Source organism: Pleurodeles waltl, chromosome 7 (assembly GCF_031143425.1).
Source record: "Pleurodeles waltl isolate 20211129_DDA chromosome 7, aPleWal1.hap1.20221129, whole genome shotgun sequence".
Lineage (NCBI taxonomy): Eukaryota > Metazoa > Chordata > Amphibia > Caudata > Salamandridae > Pleurodeles > Pleurodeles waltl.
Genome location: NC_090446.1, coordinates 1028787908 through 1028808413, shown reverse-complemented (window position 1 = coordinate 1028808413; position 20506 = coordinate 1028787908). Strand labels below are relative to the sequence as shown.

General features: G+C 43.5%; 1 protein-coding gene across 2 annotated transcripts in view; it reads right to left on the bottom strand.

Annotated features, from left to right (window-relative positions):
* The window catches only part of WIPI1 (WD repeat domain, phosphoinositide interacting 1), a 188648-nt gene extending 168399 nt beyond the window's left edge, over positions 1-20249 (bottom strand). The window contains exon 1 of one of the 2 annotated variants that reach the window (XM_069199848.1): positions 19230-20249. In XM_069199848.1, coding sequence (XP_069055949.1) covers positions 19230-19315 — 86 coding nt within the window. In that variant the 5' untranslated portion in view covers positions 19316-20249. The remainder of the gene's footprint in view (positions 1-19229) is intronic. The other variant, XM_069199849.1, reaches the window with a different exon arrangement.
* Positions 20250-20506: the final 257 nt, after the last annotated feature.

Here is a 20506-nt window from a genome sequence, read left to right as displayed (position 1 = left end):
CTGGGGGGCGATCGCAGCCCCCAGGGAAACCATGCTCACGTATAAAAATTATTATATATATATATATATATATATATATATATATATATATATATATATATACATACACACACACATCTATATATAGATATCTATATAAATATATAGATTATATATATTTTTTTTTATTAGCTGTATGGTTAGGGAAACCATACAACTATAAACAAAAATAAAAAATTGCCCACACAGAGGGTCACCCTGCCCACTGTCAATTTCATTTAAAGAAAAAAGAAAAAAAAAAATTTGAACCTCTCTCCCCCAAATCTCCTTTCAAACAAGGCCTTCCCAAATGCGGGGGAGGCCCATTTGGGCCCGTTTTCCTCACCAGAGCAGGAAGCGGCCTTACCTGCTGCTCCCTGCTCCGGTGGGGAAAACAAGTCACAAGGGGGTGGGGGAGACACGGAAGCTCTTTCGTGTCTCCAAGTTTTTTTTTTTAAATAATAAAAAAAAATCCTCCTGTGCGACACACCAGAGGATTTTTTTTTTTTTTTTTTTTTTTTTTTAACACCCTCCCTGGTGTCAGCCACTGGTCGTGACCTGTACCATTGAGGTAGTGCGGGCGGCGGGTGGTCTGGTGCAGCCCGACGCCCGCACCTGAGGGTTTAAGTTACACCTGTTGTGTTTGTGGTCATAGCTGGTTTCCGATCTTATTCAAATTGGTTTGTGTTTACATTTTATGTTAATAAAAATGTGATGCAGTGTGAGTGGACTGGTGCCTGGCTGCTGTTGTGTGTGTGTGGACTAGCACTTGGCTGCCAGTGCATAGACTGGCACTTGCCTCACGTTGTGTACGGACTGGTGCTTGGCTGCAAGTGTGCTTGGACTGGCGCTTAGTTGGTGGTGTGGTGTGCAGTGACTTGCTGCTGGTTACTACATACAGATGGCCAGCCAAATGCCAGACCACACACTCCATTAGCTGCTAGGTAGTGTGATTGCTCTGTCAATCCAGAGGGCATTTGAACGTGATGGGCCCCTGAATGGCGCTGTTTGTTGAGGTTAATTCTGTTTTGTGCTGGCCCATGGCTGACGTGTGAATGCTTTTGTGTGCCTGGTGCCTTGTCATGGCTTTACAGCTCATGAGCTGTGAGACATTGGCTCAGTTTTTGAACTTTCAATTATTAACAGTGTATTTAATTTTTGTGAAATCTCTTCTTAATAAAATTTACATTTTAAACCTTTCACTTACCTTTGTACCAAATACAACCTGTGTGTGTGTGTGCTGAAGGAGTAGATGGTTGTGCAGTAATATTTATCTTGTCTGTCAGGGTGTACACTGTCTTTAGGGAAAATCAACCAACTTTAGATATTTTCGTAAACTAGACAGCAGGTGCTCTTGGGTGGCTCATGTGGAATTGGAATCTGCTGGGAGCCTCAAACTTCCTTACACACACATTTGCCACATATCTCCTGACAAAAATGGTACCTCACCTGTGTGGGTGGGTTTAGTGCCCACAAAAGTGTGGGGTCCAAGACACAATGTGGCAACATCAACAAAAAGGGTAGCTGCAGTTTTTGGGCCTGGGTGCGGCAGCTACCCAGGAAAACCTACCAACCACAGGCATTTCAATAAATTATGCACCCAGGGGAGTACAAGTTGGTGTGCCTCTCATGGATCCAATAAATTTTTCTTACCCACAATACCCTTCAAACCTCAGAATTTGACAATCACACATTTTCCTAGCCTTTCTGTGCCCTATTCTTCCAGAATCAGAAGGAATCCACAAATTTCCTACCACCCAGCATTTCCCCACTTGTCACAATAAAAATGCTGCACCACTTGTGTGGCTGGTCCTAGAGCCCGTGACAGGAACAGATCAAACTCACATCAATGGAAGTCCTTGCAAAGGGATACTGACTGACCGTGGTTTGATCTGTCCTGTTGAAGAAACTAGGCCTACCCACACAAATGAGGTACCACTTTTATCAGAAGACTTAGGGGAATACTGGGAAGAAGGGTGTTTGTGGCTCTCCACAGATACCAGAACTTTCCATCACAGTAATGTGTGGAAAATGTGTTTTTTAGTCAAAGTTTGAGGTTTGAAAGGGATTCTGGGTAACACAACCTGGTGAGAGCCACACATGCCACCCCATCCTGGACTCACATAGGTCTTTAGCTTTCAAACATGTACGGGTTTGCTAGGTTTCCCTAGGTATCAGCTGAGCTAGAGCCCAAAATCCACTGCTAGGAACTTAGCAAAAAAAGAATATTAAAAAAATAGGTCAGTTTTTAGTGGAAAAATGTGATCCCTGCATGTTGCGTTTTGGACCATTTCCTGTTGCGGTCACTAGGCCTACCCACACAAGTGTGGTACCATTGTTATCTGAGACTTAGCGGAACACAGAATAGTAGAACAAGTGTCATTACTAACTGTATTTCTTTGCATTTTTGCCTCCAAATGTAAGACAGTGTGTAAGAAAGAAGGCATTTTGAGAAATGCCCTCTAATTCACATGCTGGACTAGGTACCCTCAAATTCTGAGATGTGCAAATAACCACTGTTTCTAAACTCCATAGCTTGTGCCTTTTTCGGACGTTTATAGGTTGCCTTGAATCCCAATTTTTCACTCTTTATATTTTACCATCTGAATAGCTCTATACCAGGTACACAATGAAAAACCATGGCAAGGTGCAGCTCAATTATTGGCTCGGAGTACCTCGCGTTCTTATAAAACCCACAAACCCTATATAGGCCTGCAACCAGAAGGGTCTGGCAGATGTAATGGCATATTGCTTTTGTAAATCGGCCAGTGTGATGAGAAGTTGTAAATAGAAATGTTGTGTCAGATGGACGTTTTCTTCTACTAATTTTTACATTTCTTTAATTCAAAACTTAGTTTCTATGGGAAGACCTTAAGGAATCTACACAAATTATCCCTTGCTGAAATCAGAATTTTGTCTAGATTTCAAAAAGATATACATTTCCGGAATCCACCATGGGCTTTACACCTGTTTCCACCACAAACTGGAAGGCATTTGAAAGCACTAAAGATAGGAAAAATGGGATATCTCCCAGAAAAATGCCAAAATGGTGTTAAAAAAATGGTGTTCTGAATCTAAGTCTGCCTTTTCCTGAAAGCTGGGAAGATGGTGATTTTAGCGCCAAATTCCTTTAGTTGATGACATTTGCATGAAAGAAATACAGTTCTGCAGCACTTTTTTCCCATTTTTACCAATAAAAACTAAATTTAGCTAATTTCTCGGTCCCCTCTAGGACAATCCACAAACCCTGGGTACCTTTACGTGACATAATAAACCATGAAACATTTATACTGGATGACCCTCTTTTCTGTGATTTCACTATCTATTGCTATGTCTTATAAAAATTTCAATAATATTTTTTCTTTTAAAAAAGTTCACTATTAGGGGAGGGAAAAAACATTTGGTGTGGTAAAATATATTCTGGTTGTAGAAGGAAGAGAATGTTGTAGTTGTTCTCTGCATAGTCATCTAGAAATGGGCACTGAATGGAAATAGAACAATCAGGACGTGTTCTCTTTTCACAAAAAGAATGTTGAAAAGAAAGTTGATTAAAATATTGGAATGTTGAGCACTCCTTTGATGACTATGGAGCGCTCTGGGCTTCTAATGGTTGGTAGAAGCCTAGGGCATCAACATTCCAATGTCTGCTGCTGTGAACAAAGGCCTCATGGAGCCCGAGGGGATTTTAATTCCTTCAGGCTCAGTGAGGTCTTTGTTTTACAAATTATAACATTCTGCCCTCTAAGGGCGAAATATTCTAATGGCCTAAGAGCCCACAGTAGCTGGGCTATACAGGCCATTAAGGGCTCACTTTCTCGTTAAAGGTCCTTGCCTTCGGCTTGGGCCTTTAAATACTGGAGAATGCATTTAATGGCCGGTATAGCCTGCTACAGCAGGCTACAAGGCTATCATTATTATGAAGAAGCCAATATTTCACAGGGACTTCTGAAATATTTTCCAGATTTCACAGATCTGTGAAATATAAACTGCATCCCACCCCCCCCAAAGTGTATTTAATTAACATTACATATATAACTATTTTTGCTGCCAGTAAAAACACCAAACAAACATTGAATTAAATAAGTTGTGAACATTTTAATGGTTAACTGATGTAATGCTAAAAGCTTCAATTAATGTTTTACCAAACAACATATGTATCCCTGGAGGCTGAGGTCCTATCCCATCAACGAAAATATACCACAATATTGTAAAACAAATCTCTGGAGCCCCCAGTCAATGTGCTCTGATTCACCCCCACCTGGCGAGGAGTCCCTCTGGCTGTGCATCGGCCTCTTGGAAGTCAAGCAGGAGATATCCCTGGCAGTGTATGCGGCGGACCAGGCCAAAGCATGCACACGTGCTGCCAGGGAACAGCTCGCTCTTCTTCCTGCAGTACTGCTGCCACGTTAGCATATCCTTAGAGGAAGAAGGGAAACACTTCACCATCTTCTCCATCATGACATGGAGTCGGAACTCCGCGCTGAATGAAGGGTTAGTCCTTTACAGCTGGTACCAATCAAACGTAAGCACTGCCTGAACAAGGTACTTGACAACAACACACCTGAACCCTAGCAATATGACAACAATGATGTTAATTATTGGACTCTGCTCATTTAGAGGTCATTTTACAACTGGAGCTTCACAAATTGACAAATATACTCACGCGAAAGACATGCTTTGAAATTAAATTTGCTGTTCAAAACATTTTATCCATTTATTTTTAAAATATCTTTGAATTTTGTGTGAATATAATTCCTTGGTATTTTTGGGAGCTTTACACTAAAATCAAACCCATTTGTACAGATTTATGCAGTTTTCTTATTGTCTTCAATCGAATAAGGCTGAGTTTTACCAGGTTGGTAAAACCTACTTTCAGTTTGCTCCTCTGGGACATAACCTCATGCTGTAGCTTTTAGTTAGATTCCATTTATTTCCCCCCTTATCCTAGGTGAAACCTTTTTCAAATAGTGTGCTCCTTAGCTTTTTTACGTTGGTTAGCGCTCCATTGCAGCATCCCAAATTACCACCCTAAGTGCCCCACATGCATGTCATACTAATATTTTTTTTTGGGGGGGGGGTGAGAGACAGGGCGTTTTGAAATTATTCAAAAATATGCTCCTTTAATTCCGTCTTCAATAACTGGTCTCTGCGGGAAGAAAGATCCATCGCCGCCTGGAGGTTGGTCTAATACCACACAATCGGGCACGATCTGGGGGGGTCGTGATCTGATACTAATACCGGTATGTTTTGGTTTGATGACTAAAGGCATGACGGCATTGCTTACCAAAGTGTAAACAATTCTAGTACATGTTCTGTGACTGTGTGAAAAGAAAGTATAGACCACCATATGCATGTGCTGCCCTGGCATGAGTCATTCAGTCCAGATTTGTGATTCTAATCTTTAGTGTTATATTTTTTTTAACGCACTTGGGTAAGGTGTTACATTTCATGATCTGCATAGCACTAAATCCAAAACTGAATTAAAATCTCCAGTGACTATTTGCTCACCAGACACAAGGTCCCCTCATCGGTTAAGAAATGAATGAGAAGGCATCCTAGCCTGTGTTTGGAGCATATACAACTACTCCGAACCTTTCCTTTGAGTTTTGTTGGGGCTGAGGCACGGAATGCAAAAGGATAATTTATGTTTGCTACGATGTTCCTCCTGTTTAAATGTGTGGTTGTGGCATGACCATGATGATATTATTGCACATCCCAGGTGCTAGTGGAGGGATATCGTGATGGGGCATCTTGGCTCTCCAGGTAACTTTATCTTTGTGATTAGAAACAGCTTAGTTGTAATGTGTAAAGTGTTTTCCTTTCAGTGTTCGGAAATACAAATTTGTTCATAACAGTAGGAATAATATAATTATTTTGTAAAACATGGCCCTTCAGTTTGGACCAGCGCTTTGGGTAGAAACGTCAGTGTGGAGAACCACAGCCATGGATCAAACTTGTTTGGGCCAGTATGTCCAACTGAAGTGACATTCCGCTAAGGGACTCTCAAAGCACCGTCGTTAATGTTAGAATGCTGGTTTGCCAGATCACTGGATATATAAGTAAGAATGAAGAGGAGACCCGTCCAAAAGACTGTTACACCAAAGAGTAAAGCGGGCTTTCTCTTTTCCTTTTACATTTGTGTCCAGTCCCACCAAATTACCTCCCTCCGTCCCGTTTGGGACGAGAAAGGTTCAAAGATATTAGTTGTCCAATGCACAGAGTGAATAAAACAATAGTTTAGGATAGGGGAAAAATACAGGGTCCGCATGGGAATCCGAGTTTCGGTTCTGTTGAACTTTAATTGTCTTTTCTCATATCATCGACTCTGTGCTTTTGTCATTGGGACTATCAGGGTGAGGTGACTAAATGTTTTTGATCAGTAGAGCTAAAACACGAGTTAGGTAGCTCTTTTCAGCTGATGTGCTTTGCTTTTGTCAGTTCTGTCGCCTTCTGTTCTATCCAGTGGCGTAGCGTGGGGGTGCAGGGGGGGCCGGCCGCACCGGGCGCAACATCTGGGGGGGGGGGGAAGAGAGCGCTCGCACTCGCGAGTGCTAAAATCCACGGGTTAGGGGGCGCAAATTACTTGCCTTGCCCCGGGTGCTGACAACCCACGCTACGCCACTGGTTCTATCCGTTCCCTCTTGTGGTGGTTATTAGGGGGGTTATCCAGCATGAAATCACATATAGTGAGTGGCCCATTTCCCACCGCCAGCTTCACGTATGTTTGAGGGCCTGCCCTGGGATAGCTTTGTCTGCTGTCTAAGGTGAGCATGACTTGATGGTGTTCGCCATTTGTTGAAATTTGCCATCTTTGGTCAGTACATAGATGTGGTTGCTTGCCGCAGATAAACCGTTCTAACACTTGTGGCAAGGTTAGTACCCTTTCAGCTGGGAGACGCTTTTCTACTTACAGTTTGCCAGTTAAATTCTGTATAGAGTAGCATGCCCTTGATGATTTTGGTGACTGCTCTCTGATTACCTGTCACTTGATGTAACTTAGTTGATTGGAGCTAATTGTAACACTTCAACCCAAATCATATTTACTAAGGCATAGCAGATGCAAACTGTACTAGGTTGATGGCCTATCTTCCTTGTTGATAATCCACCGTTGATGCTTTCATTCCCTCTGACAATTGGTCACAGTCTTGTGTCCCACACTTGGGAAAGCGCCTTCTCTCTGGGCACACTCTGCCGACCCCCACCTCTCAGCAGTTCGGTGACCGCCAGATAGCACAGGTAAGATTCTCAGAGCTGGGGAACTGAAATCACAACCTCCAGCCCAGGTGCTACCACCTTTCCTCCATCATGCGTGCTGGCCAAAACCGCACCAGCGAGCAGGAAGCGACAGCTCACTGTCAAAATATCACTCATAGTGGCTGACATACTGCGTTCCTGTGTTTGCCTTTCATTCCTCACTTTGTTTCATGTACCTAGAACTATTTTCTCCTCAGAAATAATGGCTTCTTTGGAGGCCTCTGCAGAGCTACAAAGAGCTATATCCAGAGGGTCACCTTGCCAGAACTTGTCCCCAGAAAGGTCCCTTCTCAGCCTCTCATATTCCAATGTATTCATTCTATTTAGTCTAGCTGGGACTGAAATTACATGACGTGGCCTGTAGCTTTATTGACATCCCATTTCAAACGGTTATAGATACGTCTTTCACATTTTAGCCACTGCTACTTCCTCTGGTTGGTGAAAATCTCCAAGCGCCACTTCGAGTGTGATCGTCACTTTAGAATGGTAAGTGAAAGTGATATTACAAATAGCTACCCTTTCACGCGAAAGACCCATTTGTTCATTTACAATATGTAGTAAGTGTGGTAGCATGTACGATATAGACTTTACCTCAAGGGTGAACACTTTCCAGCAGCTACCAAATCCATTTGGTCTAGTTTACTCTTAAACTCAGCGGGAACCCTTCCCATGTGTGGTATAAGACTCTCACAACTTGCCCAACACACACATGCTTTACAGATTAAAATCTCCAGGCAAGAGACTTCAAACTTGAATTCTGGGAAAGAGGTCTTTAAAGAAGGCCACCTGGTGTTTGTGTGGAGTACATCAATATGACGATGGGTTGGGCCGTATTGCCATTCCCTGATCACACTATGTCCACTTAGCTTGCTAGGTGATTCTTTTTCCCAAATTCAAATAAAATAATTGGCTAATAAAATACCCACCAGCATTACTTTGCTTTATAAAATTATAAAAGTGCTGAGGGTGCTGCGTGGGGGGTGGGAGGGTGGGTTGAAGAGTCTCCTCTTAAAAGTATTTTTGTTTGGTTCATTTGTTTTGGTAAATGAGTTATTTTTTTGTTCAAACCTTGGAATTTAGACATTGCCTTGGTAGCTAATGTAGTGCAGTTTAAAACTGTTTTCAAACTCCCATTCTCATCTTTCCTTTCCAATGGCAGCAACACCCTGGACTCAGTCCTAGCATGCCTTACCCCTTTCATCCTCTATAAACATTTCCCTTATCACAACAGGTCTTCCAATGGTGCCTGGAGTCAGCACAATAAGGGGTAATTTGTTAATGTCCAATTTTTGTCAGCATTTAGCTGCAAGCGCCGCAAGTAGCTGTACAACCAATCAAAGGCCATTTATACTGGTCAGTTTCATTTGTCCTTTACCTGTAAAGCAAATGACAATTATAGCCAGACTGAAAATATGGATGGTCAATGACCCAAGAGTACTCAGAACATTATTTAGAGGTCCTCTGTACACTTCTCAGACATTCCAATGTTCATTTACCATTCCTAGTTTACAAAGCTTTGTGTAAACGTTGCATTTAAAGTTTCCTTCTGCACCAAATCTAGGCTCTTAAAAAGCTTGAACTCGTGGGTAATGTTATCACTCTTTACATGGCCAGGCTTCTAGTGCGCTTGCCCTAATCAGCCAAAGGACTACATTTAAGCTCTGGCTTCGGCCTACTTATCCTTAATCAGCAGCAGGTCAAACAACTCTCCTTCAGGACAACAATTTTTTTGGTTGAAATGTTTAATAACTCTTTAATAATGCAACCGATGGTGGAATATGTGACGAGTGAGGCAAATCCATAACTATGTGGAAAACGCAGTGGGTACAGAATGGCATAATTCCAGTGGCCATGTGTATACCCTTTTCCTCTGCATGGTGGGAAAGAAATACTGCCACAAATTTGTATGGGTTGTCCAAGGAGTGAGAGATACATCATGACAGTCTTGAGAGGCCTGGAGAATATTCTTTTTCTATACATAGAGTGTGAAGTTATTTTAGAAGATCTCTAGGTCTGGTGCTCAGTTGTGAGTTCTAGCTTAATTTTGGGTAAGAAAGAGGTGATGGTCTTTTTCGCCTTTGAATGTGTTTTGGCTCAGTCTGATCACAAATAGGAATAGGACCGGGCCTGTTTCCGTATGTCCTTTGTACAGAATGTTCTCCCTCAAACTCCTGTTCTCAGTGTCTTCGCAGCACCTCAGAGCACTGCCGCCCACTACTTACACTTGCAATTTAAATCGTTCATATTTGTCTACAGTTCCTCTTGGCGCACTTCCTTGTCTTCCTTTACTGCCGCCACATTACTTTTACTCCTTGCTCCAGTCGTGCCAGCATATTTCCACAGTGCATCAAAGCAGGCATTCCAGGTGGCCTGTTTTACGGAGGCTGCTGAATTATCTATTCACTTTCCACTGATGTGTCTGTGTGACTTAAAGTAGCCCTTACCGTATAATTTCTACTATGCAAGTGCATGCTCGTCTAGATCATGATTAATAAGCTCCTCACTCGCAGCTTGTACAATTTCTTACATGTTCTCCTTGCACTTAGACTAACCATTACGAGGCAGCTGTCCAATATGAAATGACTTTTGCAAGAATTGGTAAATGCATTAAGTTTCGCCTATGTGATTAATAATATTTTGTTTTTGTTGTAACTTGGTGAATAGTTGTGTAATCTAAGTTAATAAAAGTCTGTTTCAGTGTTACGTCTTGTTTTTTAATAAAGGCAATATAGCGCTTTTGTGTCCATTTACTTTCAATTCCATTGGCATTTAGGTGTTAGGCTCCAGATGGGCCAACCAAGGAGATACCTGAATAAAAAACAGCAGGATGCCTGTACTTTCCAGCATTGATGGTTACCAACAATTATCAAGGCTTCATTAGGAATTTCATGATAACCCTATGGTAATACTGCTGAAATTGCAATTATGTCTTAACGTGGAGGGCTCTGAATCCTCAAAAATAACAATTATTACTGCACCAGTATAAAAGACTAAATGAAGTCTAAAAAGCCATAAAAGGCGACAGCTGAAAACTAACAAGCACAGCGCAAGTGCTGTGCAGGCAAAACCTAAAAAAAAGTAATTTGATGTACTAAGGTGAAATGCTTCTGCGTATTAAAGAAATGTTTTGAAAATATATCACTATATTCTATCATGATATTTGTTGCATGATTAATGTGATATTTTCATGGTTCGGCACATGCTTTTCGAGTCGACTCTGGCTAGGCTATTCGAGTAAAGCCTCCTGGAAACTTGCCCATTCTATCAGACTGGAGAACTATCAATCAATCAATCAATCAATCAATTTTTGTAAAGTGCGATAAAAGCGAGATAAAAACAAAATAAATACCAGTGCAGTTCAGATTGCTTAAAAACATAACCGGAATCAAAACAAAAAAATATATATACAAATACTACCACCGTGTGCTGAGTCACCTCAGACTTCTGGTCTGCTTTACACAAAGTTGATATCTGTTTGTTGACCTAAAGCTTGTTGGTCGGATATAGAAAAAGACACCACAGGCCCTTGTCCATGCTGCTGCTTTACCTTAACCTGTCCGACCAGCTTCATAAACTGCAGCAAATGCTTCATTGCCTTACGCAGGAGTATGCAGATGCTGCGGTGCACGTTTGGGAGCAGCCAACAGTGGAGAATGGAACACACAGAAGGGGGTCACCAGCAACCAGAAACACTACGGTAATAGGACTCTACAAAACATGTAAAAAAAGCCTTTAATTAATCACAAGCACACTACCACACTCTCTATCTAGGACCTGGAAGCAAACACCAAGGATGATATTTATCATACGTACTAAGTGAGCTTTGCAAGGATGAGCACTTCTTTCTTGGAGGGGGGGCTGGGGGGGGGGGGGAATAAAAAAAATTGCTGCAGTTTAATAGAAAGGTTTCTCCCACTGCCTTGAAACTAAAATTTTACATAATACCGGCACTTCCTTCGATGCTGTGCATGCATGCCACACGTTGAGAAGATTTAGGAAACAAAATCAGGACACAGCAGCTGCTGCCGGCTGAATGTCACTGCTCCGCGACACTGTTGCTCTGACCAGGAAGTGTCCAAGCGGAGATCAGATCACTGAGCTCAGTCACTGCCGCTGGCTGAAGATCACACCTCCGCGACACTGGCACATGAATGTGGATGCCTGCTTTGGCCTGAGGGGTACCAGAAAGTGCACAAAGAACACAGGAGCCTGCACGGAGGTCCCTGCCTGTGACCCGGGGAACAGTGGACTGCATGCTCGACCAGAGCGTGAAACTGAGCCAGGCACACTGGGTCTAAGCAGCAGCTGAGCCCTCCGGTAATCGCCCAGCACTGCAGAGGCAAAACATTAGTTTGAAAGTAGTTAACAAGCACTACTTGCAGATCTTAGAGACAGCATAAGCGTAGACTAGGTTCGAACTAAAGAAGGTCCCACAAAGCGCATGAAAGCAGTACTTCGGCGCTGGGAAATTTATAAGAAAAGCACCCTTTAAAAAAAGCACTGGTAAATGCAAGAAAATAGTGTGCCAGCCAAAAGAAATGGAGGAAAAAGTAAGTGGTAAGCACAGCACCCAATGAAAGCAAGAGGAGGCAGGACGTGAGCCCCTTTTAGAGATGTATTTAATACAATAGATTTCACAAGCGCAGTGCAACCGCTTTGCTAGCAAACCTAAACAGGCATTTGCAATGCAACAGGTCTCGCATTTTCTCGAGTTAGAGCTATTCGCGTTGTAAGCTCCCAACCGGACTTTTCTTGCCACATTATTTGAAAATTAACAGTAAAACAGTTTCACCTAAGCGAGCCGATTCACAGCACCACGGCCGCCATGAGCACCAGCGTGAAGAGACACACAAAAAGAAAAAGAAGTTTGTTTGCAGTCAAAAATATCGGCAAAAGTGCAATTAGCCATGTAACAGGAGCGATGGTCAAAGCGGTAACAAAACCTACCCAAGGAGGGACAAACGTAAGCCATTTACCAATGTCAAAGGATTTTTGAAGGGCAAGCCCACGAACGAGTGGTAGCGATGGGGTGGGCATTGTTAAAAGCCCAGATACATACCGACACGTTGGAAAAGCAGCGCATGCACGCTGCTACGCTCGACCTAAAAATTGACTATCTCGAGAGAAAGGTACTTGATTGTTCACAATTTTTTGACAACATACGTATACTGATGTGATCGCACCTTTGCCCACCACCTTTTTGAAGGGCTCTCTTGTGGACACTTTCTATGTTGTCCCAGCAAGCCCTAGAGCCCCCCACGTGCAGACAGGGCACTTTCTGTAGTGTGCGGTTACCTACATGCATTACAAGTGCATTCCTCATTAAAGGAGACTATACCAGGGAGCTGTTCTCGGAGACCAGATGATCTGACAAGGTTAACTCCATCTATGCCAGGGGTCTTCAAACTGGGGAACGCCGCCCCCCTAAGGGGGCCTCTAGTGATCCCGGGGGGAGGTGCCGGGCTCTGGTCAAAAGAAATATAATGCAGATAATAGTGCTTTGTTTTAAGCAGAAACATGTTTATTACATTTGTAGAAAGGTAACAGAACTTAACTGCAACGTTTAAATAAGTCTAGACTTATTTAAACATAACCATCTTAATAGAATACTTATGAATAAATCGGAGAGGGGCCCTATGATTTCACCCCCCTCCCCCCGCATTGACAAGTTTGAAAACTACTGATCTATGTATAGATTGGCTGGTGAGCACGATTTTTCCTTTTACAAATATTCCCTGATTAGGGAAACACAAGAGAGCAACACAGGCGGTTGTATTTTATTTGCGGCAGGACTGCAAAAAAAGATGCCATATTAGAGAATCTTCAGGAGCGCATGTTGCAATTCGATGCAGCTTGCGTGAATCACATATACAGTGCAATCCGCTCCTGTAGTCCAACCATGGACTGGGTCCACCTGTAACCCTGGAAATGTCTTTCAATGCCGGTGTCAGCTAGCCAACATATTTTACGCGAGCTTGTCAAATCGACAGTCTGTTTTTATTTCCAGATGTAATTTATGCTCCATGTCCACGCTCCTAGACCATGTCTTTCCATTGGATAGATTCAGGTTGGGAGCGGCAGAGTAATGCACTTAATTAAATGTTAGTTGGATGTGCCGGAAAAAGGAAAATATGGCCGTAAATTGTTTCCTTATTCCGGCACATTTGATCAGCAGACAGGAGTTGGAACTCCACTCACTGACCCCCTACTGAGATCACCAACTTTGCACATCGATTTCCCTGCATATTTGAATGAGCCTCTGTATTTTCTTACAAACGTGCCCTCTGCTGAATGGATTGTCAGCCGTGTGATGTTTGACTCCCCCATTCTCCATCAATCCCTGTGCAACACCTTCAGGGGTAATCAGTGGTGGTGAATGCAACGTCATTTCCTCCCTCGCCAGCTGCCCACAAGAGCTGGACACCTCACACCAGGGCCGCCTTCTCCTCTGCCGGGTTCATGCCAGTGAATGTTGTGCCAGCCCCCTCAGATGGTACGTAGTGCAGCTCGAACTCGCTCCTCTGCGGCTCCAGGCCAGGGGCATCTCGGCACAACATTCCAGAGTCAGGCATGTCAGGGCAACGCTCTGTATCAGCTTCCGTCAAGCTTCCGGCCGTGCAGCTGTCCTGGCTTCCCTGCTGGAGCTGCAGCCTCGGGACCATCGTCAACAATTAAAATATCAATGCTAATATTATGAATGACCTCACTAACGGGTGTAGTGCTCTCGGGTTGTCCGGTGTCATAAGTGTGCAACTAACTGGCTCCGTATTCACGTTGAACGGTTGGGCGACTGCTTGTATTTATAATAATGTAAAATCAAAACTGGAAGTGCCACAGTAACTTATTTTATATGCCGCCGGTTGCCTCAGATGTGCTGATGCGCAGGCACTGTTAATGATACTTTTTCTTACTAAAAGAACAAGATATAATGCAAGTATTTGGAATGCGTTAGCTTTAAAAATAAAACTTGGAAATGTTGTGCCTGCTGGGCACTTGGAAGTTAAATAGGGCAAATAGTAGCTAGATCACATCAGAAGCAGCGGACGAGCACTAATTAAGTTGCATCAATTAGTGCTTGGTCCCTGCTCCACAAGAGAGAAACTGAAATGATACCAGGTGAGCCTGGACGAATTATTAGGCTGTAAAGAAGAGTGCCATGCAAACCAACAAACGGTGAGGGACGGGCGGGATCCAAGCCCTTTACGAACACAACAGAGTCTCTCAGGCGAGACGCATGCACCTGCAGACTCGTTGGAAGGACGAAATGCTGAGTGCGCCCCACTTACGGTCAAATACTGCAACCAGCAGGCTTCATATCTTAACAGCTATTTCTGGACCAGCTGAGCTATTTCACCAGCTGGTTTCAAAAATACGCTCTTCACATACAAGATAATATTCATTAACCCCTAGGGTGCCTTGGACGAGGTGATCTCGTCCTGCACCCGGGAACTGGGGGGAGCGCTAGCGCTTCCCCCTGTGCTCCCCACCCCCCTCCCCCAAGGGAGGGACGGAAGGGGAAGCCCTTCCCCTTCCACCCCGACGCCCCCCACCCCCCTTGTGACGTCAGCGCACGATCGCACGCTGATTTGTCACAGGGCCTCCTCTGCGATCGGAAGAGAAATGCAAAGCATTTCTCTTCCGATCACGTGGGGGAGGCCGAGAGAGGCTTCAAAGGGAAGGAAAGTTATTTCCTTCCCTTTGAAGTCTCTCTCTGCATTTCAAAAGCCGGATTGCAAAGCAATCCGGCTTTTGAAACGCCCACTAGACACCAGGGACTTTCTTTTTTATTTTTGAAAGTGGCATAAGGGAGCGACCCCTTCGGCAAGGGTCGCTCCCAGGGGGGGGGGCATTTTTTTGGAAGGCCTTTTCTGCCCCCCCGGGGGCAGAAACCTCTAGGCACCAGTGATATTTTTTTTTTTCCCTTTTTGTGTTGTTCTGTTTTTTTGGAGGTGGGGAGCGACCCCTTAGGCAAGGGTCGCTCCCCTAGGGGGCAAATTATATTTAGGCCATTTCTGCCCCGCTTGGAGGCAGATTGGCCTATTTTTATGAGGCCAATCTGCCCCCAAGGGGGGCAGAAACCACTACACACCAGGGAGTATTTTTTTTACGTGAATTTCACACAAGGGGAGCGACCCCTTAGGCAAAGGGTTGTTCCCCTGGGGGGCAAATTTTTTTAGGCCATTTCTGCCCCAAGGGGGGCAGAAACCACTAGGCACCTGGGATTTCTTTTTTTTTCACCAATGTTACGCAGGGGGAGCGACCCCGTAGGCAAGGGTGGGGGGGGGGGGGGGTGAGGGGAATTTTTTTATTTTATTTTTTAAAGAGATGGGGAGCGACCCATTAGGTAAGGGTCGCTCCCCTGAGGGGCAAATTGTATTTAGACCATTTCTGCTCCCCTTGGGGGCAGATCGGCCGATTTTAGGTCAATCTGCCCCCAAGGGGGCAGAAACCACTAGGCACCGGGATTTTTTTTTTTGCGCCAATGTCACGCAAGGGGAGCTACCCCGTAGGCAAGGGTCGCTCCCGGGGAGGGGGTGGGGGGGGGGAATTTATTTTAGGCCATTTCTGCCCCCCTGGGGCCGGCTGAGCTAGAGGACAAAATCCACAGGTAGGCACTTTGCAAAAAACACCTCTGTTTTCTGTGAAAAAATGTGATGTGTCCACGTTGTGTTTTAGGCCATTTCCTTTCGTGGGCGCTAGGCCTACCCACACAAGTGAGGTACCATTTTTATCGGGAGACTTGGGGGAACGCTGGGTAGAAGGAAATGTGTGGCTCCTCTCAGATTCCAGAACTTTTTGTCACCGAAATGAGAGGAAAAAGTGTTTTTTGGGCCAAATTTTGAGGTTTGCATAGGATTCTGGGTAACAGAACCTGGTCAGAGCCCCACAAGTCACCCCATCTTGGATTCCCCTAGGTTTCTAGTTTTCAGAAATGCGCTGCTTTGCTAGGTTTCCACAGGTGCCGGCTGAGCTAGAGGCCAAAATCCACAGGGAGGCAATGTTTTCTGTGAAAAAATGTGATGTGTCCACGTTGTGTTTTGGGCGATTTCCTTTCGTGGCCGCTAGGCCTACCCACACAAGTGAGGTATCATTTTTATCGGGAGACTTGGGGGAACGCTGGGTGGAAGGAAATTTGTGGCTCCTCTCAGATTCCAGAACTTTTTGTCACCGAAATGTGAGGAAAATGTGTTTGTTTAGCCAAATTCTGAGGTTTGCAAAGGATTCTGGGTAACAGAACCTGATCAGAGCCCCACAAGTCACCCCATCTTGGGTTCCCCTAGGTCTCTAGTTTTCAAAAATGCGTAGGTTTCCCTAGGTGCCGGTTGAGCTAGAGGCCAAAATCTACAGGTAGGCACTTTGCAAAAAACACCTCTGTTTTCTGTCAAAAAATGTGATTTGTCCACGTTGTGTTTTGGGACATGTCCCGTCGCGGGCGCTAGGCCTACCCACACAAGTGAGGTATCATTTTTATTGGGAGACTTGGGGGAACATAGAATAGCAAAACAAGTGTTATTTCCCCTTGTCTTTCTCTAAATGTTTTCCTTCCAAATATAAGAAAGTGTGTAAAAAAGACGTCTATTTGAGAAATGTCCTGTAATTCACATGCTAGTATGGTCACCCCGGAATTCAGAGATGTGTAAATAACCACTTCTCCTCAACACCTTATCTTGTGCCCATTTTGGAAATACAACGTTTTTCTTGATAGCTATTTTTCACTCTTTATATTTCAACAAATGAATTGCTGTATACCCGGTATAGGATGAAAACGCACTGCAGGGTGCAGCTCATTTATTGGCTCTGGGTACATAGGGTTCTTGATGAACCTACAAGCCCTATATATCCCGCAAACAGAAGAGTCCAGCAGACGTAACGGTATATTGCTTTAAAAAAATCTGACATTGCAGGAAAAAGTTACAGAGTAAAATGTAGAGAAAAATTTATGTTTTTTTCACCTCAATTTCAATATTTTTCTTTTTCAGTTGTTATTTTCTGTAGGAAACCCTTGTAGGATCTACACAAATTACCCCTTGCTAAATTCAGGATTTTGTCTACTTTTCAGAAATGTTTAGGTTTCTGGGATCCAGCATTGGTTTCACGCCCATTTCTGTCACTGACTGGAAGGAGGCTGAAAGCACAAAAAAAAAAAAAATCGTAAAAATGGGTATGTCCCAGTAAAATGCCAAATTTGTGTTGAAAAATTGGGTTTTCTGATTCAAGTCTGCCTGTTCTTGAAAGCTGGGAATTTTAGCATCGCAAACCCTTTGTTGATGCCATTTTCAGGGGAAAAAACACAAGCCTTCTTCTGCAGCCACTTTTTCCCATTTTTTTGAAAAAAACAAAATTTTCACTGTATTTTTGCTAATTTCTTGGCCTCCTTCAGGGGAACCCACAAAGTCTGGGTACCTCTAGAATCCCTAGGATGTTGGAAAAAAAGAACACAAATTTGGCTTGGCTAGCTTATGTGGAGTTATGAGCGCCTAAGTGCGAACTGCCCCAAGTAGCCAAAAAAAGGCCTGGCACAGGAGGGGGAAAAGGCCTGGCAGCGAAGGGGTTAAGAATAGTTAGCAAAGTTTTAACCACCTCATACAAACCAAAGGTCTGTGGTTCAGTCCTTTTCAGACTAATGTGGTAAGCTAGTGTAAGACGGTGTGTATTTGTGAAGTACATTCGCCTCCTTAAGCATCTGGGGAAAAAAACAATTAATTTGGGGGCATAAAATATCACTCAAGACCACAAACTGAGCACTCACTCCGCAACGTAAATGGCTACTTGTAAAATAAATTCAGTTGGGTGGGTCATTAGAGGGTCAATAGGTGTTGACTCCGGACCTTCTTGTATTTTTTTTAATAGTTATATGATGCTGTATAGTTATACTGTAATTCTTGCCTTGTAGTCTGTAGTTCAAGTTTGCCTTTCACTTCGAACATTCTCGGTGTTACAATACTGAGGTGTATCAAAAACAAAATTGTTTGCCATCATGCACGCTTCAGCCACTCAAAAGTGAATTTAGTAATTTCCTTCCTGTTGCATCAATTTATCAATAGTCATGATGGTCACGTGATGAGGTCACACAAGGCAAGAGACAGTTGTGGTCAATGAGATTGGGGGCGGTGGGAGGGAAGGGGACAGCGGGGTCAACTTGTCAAACGAACCAAACTAGGACAGAACAAAGATCGTGTGAACGTTTAAGGAAACTGAGTCCGCTGTATAGGGAAAAAGTGAAAACAGAAAAAATATACCCAAGTACTATTATGGCTTCAAAACGAACCAAGGACCTATTTTCTAGCCATGGACAGGTTACCAATGTTTGACCAGTATAACTTTGTGAAGATGTTTATTTTGGAATTTCTGATTAAAAACACCGCTCGATAAATTCCACTAGAAAACTGACATTTTTTCCTGCCTTACATTTTTTGTGGAACAAAACTGTCCAAAAATGAAGCTGGGAGAAGTAAACAAACGTTACATTTAACTCCCTGAAGTGCAAAATGCGAGTTCGACACCGGTGAAAATATACTTTTGCCGGACCTATGATTTTATGACATCGAAAGAGAAGACTCTTCTAAACTTTCTTTTAGGTACAAAATAACCATTTCCCCTAGATTTGTATACGTTCATGACCATTGGTAAACTATATGATTTATAATAAGATGATGCCGTTCCTTATTGCATTTTACAACAGCCCGAAAATTAATTTCTAACATGTCGTCAAAGGAGTGACGCTTATATTAACATCCATACCGATGTAATACACTTTATACGCCGAATTAACTCCAGGCACTGATAACCCAATGCCGTGGTACATGCTTTATGGACTTTAGAGGGATGACGGTCTAAGTGGATGACTAGGATTCAAACCGGTGACCCACGGGTAAAACACGGATACCTACATTATTAAGCCACTTTAAAGAAAAGCGGCAGTCCCTTAATGCTGTATTTCTATAGAAGTGACTTACGTGCAGTCCTGGTTATAGGAAAAACATTTGAGCAACTCCGCGGCTCCGGTGACCTCGGAATTCTCCACTCCTTGACCAGGATCCATCGCCAGTCCCGGGGGGCAGGGCCGGCACAGCTGGATTCAACCGCGGCCTCCGTGCTTTCTCACTCGAGGACAGACTGCAGTGAACCTACTGTCAATGGTCAGTTTGTGTTGGTTTTAGAACACGACAGTCCAGATTGTTTACGCTGCCCAAGACTTCCAGTCAAATACAAGGGTTTCCAATTGAAGAAAAAAAAACTCAAAGCTATAGGTAGTAGAGAGCGGTAAAGTACCCCAAAAATGTCCTGCAATAAACACATGTATTCAAATAAAACCAGAGTCTGAATCCTTTAAACATATGTGAAATATATGAATTAACGCAAACAATGTCACTAAATTAGCGTTCTGGTAAAAAACAAAAACAAAAAAATCAGCCCAATTCGCTGCATAACAAGTATTCAGTCAGCTGATTGGTGTTAAAAATGTTGTCATGTTTCCAGGAAAAAAGTAGCAAAACAGGATTAGTCTTACAAAATTCAAGGGTTTTTGGGTTATGTGGCCATGCTACTTCCACGGAATCAAGCTATACACTTGAATTATAATGCTTATATAAATACAGTGACACTTAGTAGACTTTAAATCCTTAGCTGTTCCTTTAGACGAGCTGTTTGAGGTTTGTTTTTAAAAAAAAACTGCAACTAGATTTCTTCTGTAAGAAACGATGCATTTAATGTTGACGGTGACGCCTCGTTACGATATCGGCTCCGAAAATGCGTCCTCCCCGGCTATTGGAGGGCATACGCCGTTTCTACTTTTCGCTACCAGGAGTACTAGTTGAGCTGGAACCACATATCACGCCGTCACTTCACCAAGCTCTTCTATGCCCTCGAGGTATCCCTCCGCCGAGTCCTCTCCTTGCGTCAGCGAGCACTAGATCCTGCCACGGTAGCGGCTAGAAACAACACAGTGTCGGTTTGGATCACCTGACTTGAACGTCACCGTTGGGGCTTGGCGCATTCGTGGTAAACCGTCTCCACTCCGCCCCTTCTGTGACAGCTTTGCTTTTCTACTGCTCTGTAAGAAGCTCGAATACGCATGCGTGTGTTGATGTTACTAATGTGCACTAGTTTACAAGCTTCTTGTTTAGAGGTACGGCGGGGAATGCAACAGTGTAACTGATTGTTTACAAACGTCGGTATGACCACACGCCTTGCTACCTTAAAAAAAGTTTTCAAAACGTTTTTTGTTTTTTTT